General features: G+C 42.3%; 1 protein-coding gene across 1 annotated transcript; it reads right to left on the bottom strand.

The window, feature by feature from the left end:
• LOC109840437 (probable receptor-like serine/threonine-protein kinase At5g57670) lies at positions 8,364–11,549 on the bottom strand. The gene is made up of 7 exons (XM_020409086.1): positions 11,120–11,549; positions 10,769–11,023; positions 10,530–10,687; positions 10,367–10,446; positions 10,129–10,264; positions 9,887–10,036; positions 8,364–8,781 (listed from the first exon to the last, which is right to left on the bottom strand). The coding sequence occupies exons 1-7, from the start codon at positions 11,316–11,318 to the stop codon at positions 8,617–8,619; spliced, it is 1,143 nt and encodes a 380-aa protein (XP_020264675.1). The 5' UTR covers positions 11,319–11,549; the 3' UTR covers positions 8,364–8,616.

Raw genomic sequence — 11,968 nt, forward strand, 5'->3', positions numbered from 1 at the left:
TTTGAGTTTTATACATATCTTGTTGCTGAATGAAGAAGGAATCTGTGGATAATTAAAAGTTTAAGTGTGATGTGGGAATCAAAGTGAATCAGAAGTTAATTACCTTGTAAATTTGATTCCTGATATCTTATAATGCTTCCTGGTTCTTTCTTTCTTTCTTTTTTAATAATCAGCACGGGAACAGACAATTTGTCTTGTTTCGGTGAACCAGCCGTGGTAACCTTTTTTTTTTTGGCTGTCCCAATAAATTGTACTAAATAAAGCAAGTGTGTGTTTTTTAAATATAGAAGTCATGTATAGCATTTGCTCAATGAAATCAATCACAATTAGAAGGTTAATTGCTCAAGTTAATCTATACATGTGTACATATTCTGAGAAGGACAAATGTATGTGTCCATAAAGTTAGAATAAAGCGTGCCATTCTAATGTTCTTGAGAGTTCAAACGTTGCATTTTGGATTCTTGATACTTGAGAGTTGAGACTTCTATCATTTAACAAGTAAACTAGTTTAATCATAAGATTCCTGATGATAGGGTTTTCAAAGAAAAAAAAACAGGTTCTTGGTTGTTTAAGGTGGTGGGTTTGACTGAGCTTTCAATTTGTTCTTCATCGGTTTAAGCTGAACCATTTTGGCTTATTATCAGACCCTAATTTTCTGTTACTCTGGTTTGATTTAGTTAGGCTATAATAGGCAGCCAGGAGCTTTCTGCATTATTACATTAAAGGGTGGTCGTAAACTATAGAAACTTCTTGTTAGAATACAAAACTATAACCATCAATCCTCGTCTTAACTTTATAGTTTTGGTGCATTTGTTAGGTCCTTTAAGATGGTATCAAAGCAACCCAATTCTGAAAATTGACCACGTTGCGTGAGTCCAACTTTTCGGCCCTTAAAAAAGGTGTTCAACCAGTGATGGCATTGTTAGAATATTAAAATAGAGTTTTAGTGTAATTGTTGAGGGACTTTGACACTTCCCTTGCAATATAAAATTTTTTGTCGGAGTATGTTAGGTTGAGGGTGGATACCAACCTACGACGGCGGAGGAGCTCCGACGAGCTCCAGGAAGACGCAGGCGAGCGCTGGCGAAGTCGACGGCGAACCCCCAGGCGAGTTCGAGCCCCGCAGTCGAAGACGCGACCCTCGAGCGAGACGCGACCCTCGAGCGAGATGCGACCTTCGAACGCGTACCTGACCCTCGCGTTGCTCAAGCACGAAGAACGCGACCCTCGGCATTTGTCGACTCCGACCATCGCGTCTGCCTCCCACCTCCGCGTCCGAGCGGATCGCTGGCGACAGGCTGTCGCCAGCCTGTCCAAATCCCGCCTATTTAAACCCCCGATGCCCTAGGGTTTTGTGTGCCGAAACTTCTCCTCCCCGACATTCTCTCTGGCGGCGGGAGAAATCAACGCAGCAGCGTTCTAAAGCCCTAAAATCACAGCAGTGATTTTCTAATTAATCCCCAGCTTTTTCAACGGTGGTTGAGGGGGTATTTAAGGAGAGAGAGAGAGAAAAGAGAAGTGGGGTTTTATTGTGGACATTCACTTATTCTCAAGTGATAAATTGAACGGGTTTATTCCCTTTAATCATTAACACTGTTGCTACAGTGTTCATCTGAGAAATCCCAGTTTAGGGATTTGCTCCTAAATTTGTAATTTCTTGTTTGATTAAATAAGAAATTTTCTGTGTGGCTCCCGAGGACGTAGGCAGTTGCCGAACCTCGTTAAAACTTGGTGTACTGTTCTCTATTCTGCGTTTCTGTGCATTAGGGGTTTCAGCGTTAAATTCCCAACAACTGGTATCAGAGCGTGAAACGATCTAGAGGAAGTCAGATTCAAGTGGGAGTCATGGCCGCAGATGAAGGGAAAATAAGACTTGAGAAATTTGATGGAACAGATTTTGGATTCTGGAAAATGCAGATAGAGGACTATCTGTATCAGAAAAATCTGTATCAACCTCTCTCGGGGAAGAAGCCGGAGGGTATGAAGGAAGAAGATTGGAATCTTCTGGACAGAAAAGCCCTCGGGGTTATTCGTTTGACGTTAACCCGCAATGTTGCTTTTAACATTGCAAAGGAGAAGACCACGGCGGGTCTTATGGTAGCACTCTCAAATATGTATGAGAAGCCATCAGCCTCCTCCTCTTCCGATCTCTCTCTGGCGGCGGCGGCGATCTGCCCTAAAATCGCAGCAGCGATTTTCCCCTTTTAATCCCCAGCTTCAACGTTGTTTGAGGGGAGATTAAGAAAAGAGATTTAGAGAGAGAGAGAGAGAATTAAGAACAGAGGATTATATATATTGTGGGTTTCTTCATCTATTCTCAAGTTGAGAATTGAAAGGGTTCATACCCTTAATTATTAACACTGTAGTTACAGTGTTTATTTGAGAAATCCCAGTTTAGGGATTTGCTCTTGATTTGTAATTTCTTGTTTGATTAATAAGAAATTATCTGTGTGGCTCCCGAGGACGTAGGCAGTTGCCGAACCTTGTTAAATCTTGTGTACTGTTCTCTATTCTGCGTTTTTCGTTGCATTAGGGATTTCGGCCTTTAAATTCCCAACAACTGGTATCAGAGCGTGAAACGATCTAGAACAAGTCAGATTCAAGTGGGAGCCATGGCCACAGATGAGGCAAAAATGAGACTTGAGAAATTTGATGGAACAGATTTCGGATTCTGGAAAATGCAGATAGAGGATTATCTGTATCAGAAAAATCTGTATCAACCACTATCGGGGAAGAAGCCAGATTCTATGAAGGAAGAAGAGTGGAACCTTCTAGATAGACAAGCCCTCGGAGTTATCAGATTGACGTTGACTCGCAATGTTGCGTTCAACATAGCAAAGGAGAAGACCACAGCAGGTCTTATGGCAACTCTCTTAAATATGTATGAGAAGCCATCAGCCGCGAACAAAGTTCATTTGATGCGGTGGTTATTCAATCTGAAAATGGCGGAAGGCGCGTCAGTAGCACAACACCTCAATGAACTTAATACGGTTACAACCCAATTGAGTTCAGTTGAGATTGAGTTTGATGAAGAAGTTCGGGCGTTGATATTGTTGTCTTCCCTACCAGAGAGTTGGAACGCTACAGTCACAGCTGTGAGTAGCTCGTCGGGAAAGAAAAAGTTGAAGTTCGGCGACGTTCGTGATTTGGTTCTCAGTGAGGAGATCCGACGGCGAGAGACTGGTGAAGCTACAACCTCTTCAGTATTGCATACAGAGTCAAGAGGTAGAAATTCAACCAGAGGAAACGGACGAGGAAAATCAAACTTCAGAGGTAGATCAAAGGACAGGAGGTCCAAATCAAGGAATCCAAGCAACAGCTCGAAGGCTATCGAGTGTTGGAATTGTGGAAAGACCGGGCATTACAAGAATCAGTGCAAGAGTGCACAGAAGGAGAAGGAGGCGAAGGCAGAGGTGAATGTCACCTCCACTTCAGGAGGAGACGACGCATTGATATGCTCTTTGGAGAGCAAGGAGGAATCTTGGGTGTTAGATTCAGGAGCGTCGTTCCACGCTACTTCTCAGAAAGAATTCTTCGAGAAGTATACCCCCGGAAAACTTGGATACGTATATCTTGGTGATGATCAACCGTGTGCTATTGTGGGCAAAGGCGTGGTGAAAATTAAGTTGAACGGGTCAGTATGGGAGCTGAAGGATGTCAGGCATATTCCCGACCTGAGAAAGAATTTAATATCCGTAGGCCAGTTGGCTGGCGAAGGTTATACCACGACCTTCCATGGAGATGATTGGAAGATCTCAAAGGGCGCAATGACGATTGCCCGAGGCAAGAAGACTGGTACCCTGTATATGACAGCAGGTGCACGTTGTTTGATCTCAGTTGCAGCAGGCAATGAGACTTCAAAGCTGTGGCACCAGAGACTCGGTCATATGAGTGAAAAGGGGATGAAGATTATGCACACAAAGGGAAAACTCCCAGGACTGCAGTCAGTGGAGATGGATATGTGTGAAGAATGTATACTTGGAAAGCAGAAGAGAGTCAGCTTTCAGACAAGTGGCAGAACCCCCAGGAAGCAGAAGCTAGAGCTCGTTCACTCAGATGTGTGGGGACCAACAACCACCGCGTCCATTGGTGGAAAACACTACTTCGTGACTTTTATCGATGATCACTCTCGGAAAGTGTGGGTCTACTTTCTGAAGCATAAGTCAGAAGTATTTGAGGCTTTCAGGAGATGGAAAGCTATGGTCGAGAATGAGACCGGTCTGAGAATAAAGAAGCTCAGGACCGACAATGGCGGTGAGTATGAAGACACCGGATTCAAGAAGTTCTGCTATGAGCACGGGATCAGAATGGAGAGAACCGTGCCCGGCACGCCTCAGCAAAATGGTGTAGCTGAGCGGATGAACCGAACGTTGACAGAGAGAGCCAGAAGCATTCGAGTACAATCAGGCCTACCGAAGCAGTTCTGGGCAGAAGCGGTCAACACAGCAGCTTACTTGATCAACCGAGGTCCATCGGTTCCATTGGAGCACAGAATACCAGAGGAGGTATGGTGCGGAAAGGAGGTAAAACTCTCACATCTTAAAGTTTTCGGTTGTGTAGCTTACGTGCATATTAGTGATCAAGGCAGGAATAAGCTTGATCCCAAGTCAAAGAAATGCACTTTCATCGGCTATGGTGAAGATGAGTTCGGCTACCGCATTTGGGACAACGAAAACAAGAAGGTGATCCGGAGCAGAGATGTGATATTCAACGAGAAGGTGATGTACAAGGACATGCACAAGACTGACGACTCAGAGAGCGAGTCCACATTTATAGATGCAGATGATGTCCCGAGTAACCTCTCGGAAGAACCCAATGCAGAGGGTCCTCAGCAAGAAGAGCCTGTTGGACAAGATGGTGCGCAGGAGCCCGACGCACCAGCTCCGATATTAAGAAGATCTTCTCGTCCTCCTGTACCCAACAGGAGATACATGAACTATCTGTTGTTGACAGATGGTGGGGAGCCTGAAAGCTTTGATGAAGCTTGTCAGTGTGGAGATGCGAGCAAGTGGGAGCTTGCAATGAAAGATGAGATGAAGTCTCTCATATCAAACCAGACGTGGGAACTAGCTGAGTTGCCCACGGGTAAGAAGGCACTCCACAACAAATGGGTGTACCGGGTGAAAGAGGAGCAGGATGGTTCCAGAAGATATAAAGCCCGGCTAGTTGTCAAAGGTTTCCAGCAGAAGGAAGGAATTGACTACACCGATATTTTCGCTCCCGTGGTGAAGCTAAATACTATCAGGACCGTGATGAGTATTGTAGCAATTGAAGATCTTCATCTCGAGCAGTTAGACGTGAAGACGGCGTTTCTTCACGGAGATCTAGAAGAGGAGATATACATGCATCAACCAGAAGGTTTCTCAGAAGAAAAGAAGAAGAACCTGGTGTGCAGACTCAAGAAGAGCTTGTATGGCCTGAAACAAGCCCCAAGACAGTGGTACAAGAAGTTTGACGGTTTTATGCACAAGGAAGGTTTCCAGAAGTGCAACGCCGACCACTGTTGCTACTTCAAAAGATATCAGTCCAGCTATATCATCCTACTGCTGTATGTTGATGATATGTTGGTTGCAGGAGCAGATATGGAGGATATCAAGAGTTTGAAGCAGCAGCTGTCAAAGGAGTTTGACATGAAGGACTTGGGTCCAGCGAAGAAGATCCTTGGAATGCAAATCACGAGAGATAAGAAGAGAGGTCTCTTGCAGTTATCTCAGACGGAGTACATCAACCGTGTTTTGCAGAGATTCAACATGGGCGACGCCAAGCCTGTGAGCACACCCTTGGCTAGCCATTTTCGTCTGTCGAAGGATCAGTCTCCTCAGTCAGAAGAAGAGAAAGAGAGTATGGCTCAGGTACCTTACGCCTCAGCTATCGGAAGCTTGATGTACGCTATGGTCTGTACGAGACCAGACATTGGCCATGCAGTGGGAGTGGTCAGCCGGTTTATGTCGAATCCAGGAAAAGCTCATTGGGAAGCGGTCAAGTGGATTCTGAGATATCTACGAGGCACCACACAGAAGTGTTTGCACTTTGGTAAGGGAGAGGTAGAAGTGCAAGGGTACGTAGATGCAGACTTTGGAGGTGAAGTTGATCACCGAAGAAGCACCACCGGCTATGTATTCACCGTCGGAACTACAGCTGTTAGTTGGATGTCACAGGTAGAGAAGATTGTTACCCTATCCACTACAGAAGCTGAGTATGTTGCAGTGACTGAAGCCAGTAAAGAGATGATATGGCTTCAGGGTTTGTTGACAGAGCTGGGATTCAAACAGGAGAAGAATGTTTTGCACAGTGATAGTCAGAGTGCGATACACTTGGCGAAGAATTCAGCATTTCATTCCAGAACGAAGCATATTGCGCTTCGGTACCACTTCATCAGATCCCTGTTGGAAGATGACGTGTTAAAACTGGAAAAGATTCCAGGAAGTAAGAATCCAGCAGATATGTTAACAAAGACGGTGACAGTTCAGAAACTGGAGTTGTGCGCAACTTCAGTTGGCCTTCATGCATAGATGATGAAGGCGGAGCCACACAGGAGAGGAGCTTGATGAGATAGCTCGTTGCCGTCGGTTTGGTCTCCAAGTGGGAGATTGTTAGGTTGAGGGTGGATACCAACCTACGACGGCGGAGGAGCTCCGACGAGCTCCAGGAAGACGCAGGCGAGCGCTGGCGAAGTCGACGGCGAACCCCCCAGGCGAGTTCGAGCCCCGCAGTCGAAGACGCGACCCTCGAGCGAGACGCGACCCTCGAGCGAGACGCGACCTTCGAACGCGTACCTGACCCTCGCGTTGCTCAAGCACGAAGAACGCGACCCTCGGCATTTGTCGACTCCGACCATCGCGTCTGCCTCCCACCTCCGCGTCCGAGCGGATCGCTGGCGACAGGCTGTCGCCAGCCTGTCCAAATCCCGCCTATTTAAACCCCCGATGCCCTAGGGTTTTGTGTGCCGAAGCTTCTCCTCCCCGACATTCTCTCTGGCGGCGGAAGAAATCAACGCAGCAGCGTTCTAAAGCCCGAAAATCACAACAGTGATTTTCTAATTAATCCCCAGCTTTTCAACGGTGGTTGAGGGGGTATTTAAGGAGAGAGAGAGAGAAAAGAGAAGTGGGGTTTTATTGTGGACATTCACTTATTCTCAAGTGATAAATTGAAAGGGTTTATTCCCTTTAATCATTAACACTGTTGCTACAGTGTTCATCTGAGAAATCCCAGTTTAGGGATTTGCTCCTAAATTTGTAATTTCTTGTTTGATTAAATAAGAAATTTTCTGTGTGGCTCCCGAGGACGTAGGCAGTTGCCGAACCTCGTTAAACTTGGTGTATTGTTCTCTATTCTGCGTTTCCGTTGCATTAGGGGTTTCAGCGTTAAATTCCCAACAGAGTATTCTCTTGTTATTTTATTTTTTATTTTTTAAACAAATATTGGTATTCCTTTGAAGTAGTCATTCCACCGTCCAATCTTCCATTTTACTGATGAGTTAAACTTCACTCCTGGTACTCATGTTCCACAAGTAATTTTCCAATGCTGAAATTAGTTCAGCGGTGAGCTTCAACTGTTAAACCTTGCAAGTAGCTGTTTGAAAAGAACTATAATGAGAGATTTGAGATTTTTTATCTACTTAACAACAATAACACATGGTCTCTTTTGGTAATGGGTTAAGTGATGGCGTTAAGGAGTTATAATTCCTACTTAAATTGCCAAAACACACAAAAACACATTGAATAAAAAGTGGGTTAAGCTGTCTTAATTTATTAACATAAAAATAGATTGAAAATAAAACAAAAATTAGTATAATTCTTACCCTTAATGAATAAACCAATTTAATCATTCTCTGTTTGAAGCAGTAGCTTGTCTTGTTTCATACTCCCTCTTTCAATGAAGAGGTTTTCTTTTTGAAATACTAATAAGATGAAGTCTTGTGAATCTAATAGATATATAGGAAGATTTCCGGATAAACATTAGTGCAGAGGTTTTTAATTTTAATTTTTTTTGGCAATTTATTTATGAATCCTTCTCTAGTATATTTATGTCCAGTTAGGATCAGGCATCTGCTTATTATTAGAATCCCCAATTCAGACCTAAACTTTCTCGGTTTGCTTCATTAACATAAAGAAAACATCAACCTACATCCACTTGGTCACCTTCATCCCCTTCTGTGGGTAAAGTTCACAGGCCAATCAATCAAAAAGAGATCAAACTTCCCTTCACATGATTCCCCACAAAAAAGCATACAGTGATGTTTACTGTTTCTATGTTGCTTGATGCCATAATTTCTTTTTGGAGCCTTTAATTCTAACAACTACCAACCACCTTTGGGAGCTAAGGTAACGTAGCTAATATACAAGAGCTCTACAGGCGATAGCTACTCCAATAGTGATTTCCTTAGCTCAACTAATCCTTCATCTTTCCATACAAAATTCACTTGGAACTATCTCAAACTGCCACAGTTTAATAATACAAGAAAATCAAGACGCTACAAATTCCACTTTTGCTACAAAATACATCTGTACATCATCCCCTCTCCCTCATAACAAGGATTAAGGTACCAACTCAACCCACTCCTGCACGTTATTAACAAGCGTAAACTATATAAGACATATCATATGGTTAGGGGCTCTACGTTGAAGAAAATGATGATGAGGGCGTATCACACTCATCGAGATTGTCGCTATCGTACTCATCGAGATCATCAAAGCCCCAGAACTCTTCCTCCTCCTCCTCCTCCTCCGGCATCTTCCAGCTGTCAGGCAACATCTCACCATCTTCAATTAGATCCAATACCTGCCACCATTCTTTTGGTTATGACAACAGCACTTGATCTTATTTTTTTAACAGGAAACCAACTTAATAAGATTAGGTTATCATTAGTAGTAGATACACGTATTGTGGTGACCCAATCTTTGTCTCAACCAGATTTCTAACCTACCAAGCTAAAAAGGCAGCATGAGGCTATGAGCTTACCGTGACTCACGAGAAATGAAATGGTATAAGGCCATTTTTAAATCAACAAACTTATAAAAGAACTATCAGCAACATTTTAAATGACAGAGAAAATTTTACATGGTTTTAGCAATCATGTGACCAAGTGGTCCCTATAATTCTCATGTTGATAGATTTAAGATTGATTGTTGAGCCGTGTAGAATATCTATTTTGATGCCCAAGGCGTTTGTAGGAACAAGAAAATTGCCCTCATAATTATTTAGCCCTTCAAGGTTTCCTCTGCTGCATTATTAAATCATCGTCAGGACCTAAAAGGTGAAAGCAGTAGTTTACCAGAATCAGGAAATCCACTGGACTGAAAGTTTTACTACCCTCTGTCCTTTTCTTTTGGTGTCTTGAAGTCAATACGGGTAAACCACATTTGTTCATAGACGTTGATTTCTTAGGTTTATTTAATGAAATCATTTTCTATATGTATATTTAATTTGTTGCAAGCTACCTTGAATTATAATTTTATTAGCAAAGCCTCCCCCCTAGGAAAGCATCCTTTCTCTGTGAAGCATTAGAATTGGACAATATGCTGTTGAGCTAATTATAAGCAAGAAAAACACATGTTTTATAATCAACAACTCAACAATTTGAAGGCTATTTTAATGCAAATAGTAATTAGTATGTTGTCAATTTTATTCTGTCAACGAGACAAAATGAAATACTACTTGCTCTTTGGACATCTTCCAAGAAAAGTTTCTGAGAACTTTACGAGATATAATTATTATCTTGAATAACTTAAAAAAGGAAAATGAAAATTGTACTACAAGTCCTATACTACTCATTGTATAGAACTCTGTTCTTCTTGACCTTGATTAAATTTTAATAAAACCTCAAAATTATTAACTGTTTAATTGGAAATTTTTGAATGAGTATTCAATACAGTGAGGATAGTACCTCAGACATTAAAGGCCTCCATGTTGCAGTTGCTCTGATACAGAGAGAAGCAATGAAGGTGAGCCTCTTCAGTTGCCCACCATCATAATCTTCTCCTAGTCTTGGATCCACTAGCATGTGTATTGTGCCATCATTCAAATAGGGCTTAGCCTGTTAAAGTTCACTATTTAGCTATAGACATGATCACATTTAGATGGTTCGTGAAAAATTGCATATGAAGCTTCTAAACAACTTTGGCTTACCCAACTAAGCAAGCTCTTGTGATAACCATCAACTGGTTTCTTCCCTGAGATGAGCTCCAGGAGGAAGACACCAAATGCAAACACATCAGTCTTCTCATCGACGATCCCATGCATGAAATACTCTGGTGCCAAACACCTGATCGAATTTATCACATAAAATTTTCAAAACTTACGTCAGAAATCTATAGCTATGAGATTGTGCCAATTTTATACGATAACAAATTTGAGGACTACAAACCCGAATGTGCCTTCTATAGGCGCGATGGCACGATGAGTCCACTCTGAAGGTAGCCATCTAGCAAGCCCAAAATCCGATATCTGACATGTATGTTTTGATTTTGTTTAATACGTCGGGGGAAAAAAAAAGAAATTATCAATGAAGTTTTGGTTAATGGCAATACCTGGGGCTCAAAATTGTTAGTGAGAAGTATGTTGGAAGCCTTGATGTCCCTATGAATGATTCTTCTCTGGCATCCTTTGTGCAAATAATGCAGTCCCCTTGCGGTTCCGACTGCAATCTTATGCCTCAGTTTCCAAGCCATTGGTGGTGAATTCTCATCTATAATGCATACACGAGACAGTCAACAAAACTGTTGGATAATTTTTTTTATACTTCATTAAAGCATTAAGGTAAAATTACCATGTAGATTAGAGGAGACAGAGCCAAGGGAAGAGAACTCAAAGACCAAATGAAGGTCTTTGTCAATGCAACAACCAAGGAGAGCTGAGACATTTGGATGCTTGACATGGCCAACAGTCCCAAGCTCAGTCAAGAACTCCTTCTCCCTTTGCTCATCAGTTGAAGCACTAGTCAATTTCTTCACTGCAATTGTCTGCCCATCTCCTAAAACTCCTTTATAAACCTCAGCATACCCTCCTCTTCCAACCAAATTATCTGCCCAAATTCAACCCATAACAAGCCAAAAGATGAGATTTTGAGACATGGGTTTTGTTACCAGTGAGGTTTATTGATGTTATATTGTATAATTACCTCGGTGAAAGCCATTGGTTGCCTGGTGTATCTCTTCAAAAGAGAAGCATCTCCAACTGGGTTTTTGAGGAGGCTGACTGATTACAGTCTCTTCCTTAACCTCTGCTTCTTCTTCCTCTTCTTCTCCCTTGGCTCTCCGGCCGATGGAGACAGAGAACAGGCGCTTCAGGCTCCTGCTCCTGAGATAAAGCTGGCGCATTCTAACAAAAATGTCCAAATGCTCTGGCGATCTTTGGAATCCAATGTGATAAATATTGATATAAATATAGATATATCCACCCCTTTGTTTTATATGTTGGTTTCAAATGAATTGTACTTTGATATAAGAGAAGGAAGATCGAATCAGAGAGCAAAGGAGGAAGTTTAATGAAGTGAGAGAGGCCAAAGGAGGGGTCCAAACGGAGCAGAGTGAGGCCATTTATTATGGGGGAGGATTTGAACAGTTATATATAGAGCTTATTGCATTTTATAGGAATTTTGCTTTGTTTTTTGAATACCAATCGGGTCTCCTCTCTGTGTGCCAAGTATTCCTCTGAGTACAGAAAACTGACGTACGTTTTAGTTTTTTTAAATTATTATTAGTCTTGAAGGAGTTTTTATGGACGCCAAATGCACAGCTGTCAGCACGCTCATCAAAGAGAGAGTTTTAGGGGGTCATTAATCTCGGCCGTTTGATGAAAAGGAAATTGGATTAAATTTTGATTTTAGTTTGGGACTTCTGGGGTGTAAGGAGAGGAACTGATCAAATGATCATATGGTTTGAATTATTGAACAGTTGGAATCAGAGACATTATTAGAGAGTTTGTGGTTGGATTTTTAATGGAGGGCCCTGAATTTTGATGGGTTTTT

Source organism: Asparagus officinalis, chromosome 5 (assembly GCF_001876935.1).
Source record: "Asparagus officinalis chromosome 5, Aspof.V1, whole genome shotgun sequence".
Lineage (NCBI taxonomy): Eukaryota > Viridiplantae > Streptophyta > Magnoliopsida > Asparagales > Asparagaceae > Asparagus > Asparagus officinalis.

Excerpts from the sequence above, each read along its gene's own strand:
- LOC109840437 (XM_020409086.1), bottom strand. The coding sequence starts at position 11,318 with ATGCGCCAGCTTTATCTCAGGAGCAGGAGCCTGAAGCGCCTGTTCTCT. Across the intron at positions 10,447-10,529 it reads CTAACAATTTTGAGCCCCAG|ATATCGGATTTTGGGCTTGC; the intron begins GTATTGCCATTA and ends CATACATGTCAG. Across the intron at positions 10,265-10,366 it reads CCTATAGAAGGCACATTCGG|GTGTTTGGCACCAGAGTATT; the intron begins GTTTGTAGTCCT and ends AAATTCGATCAG.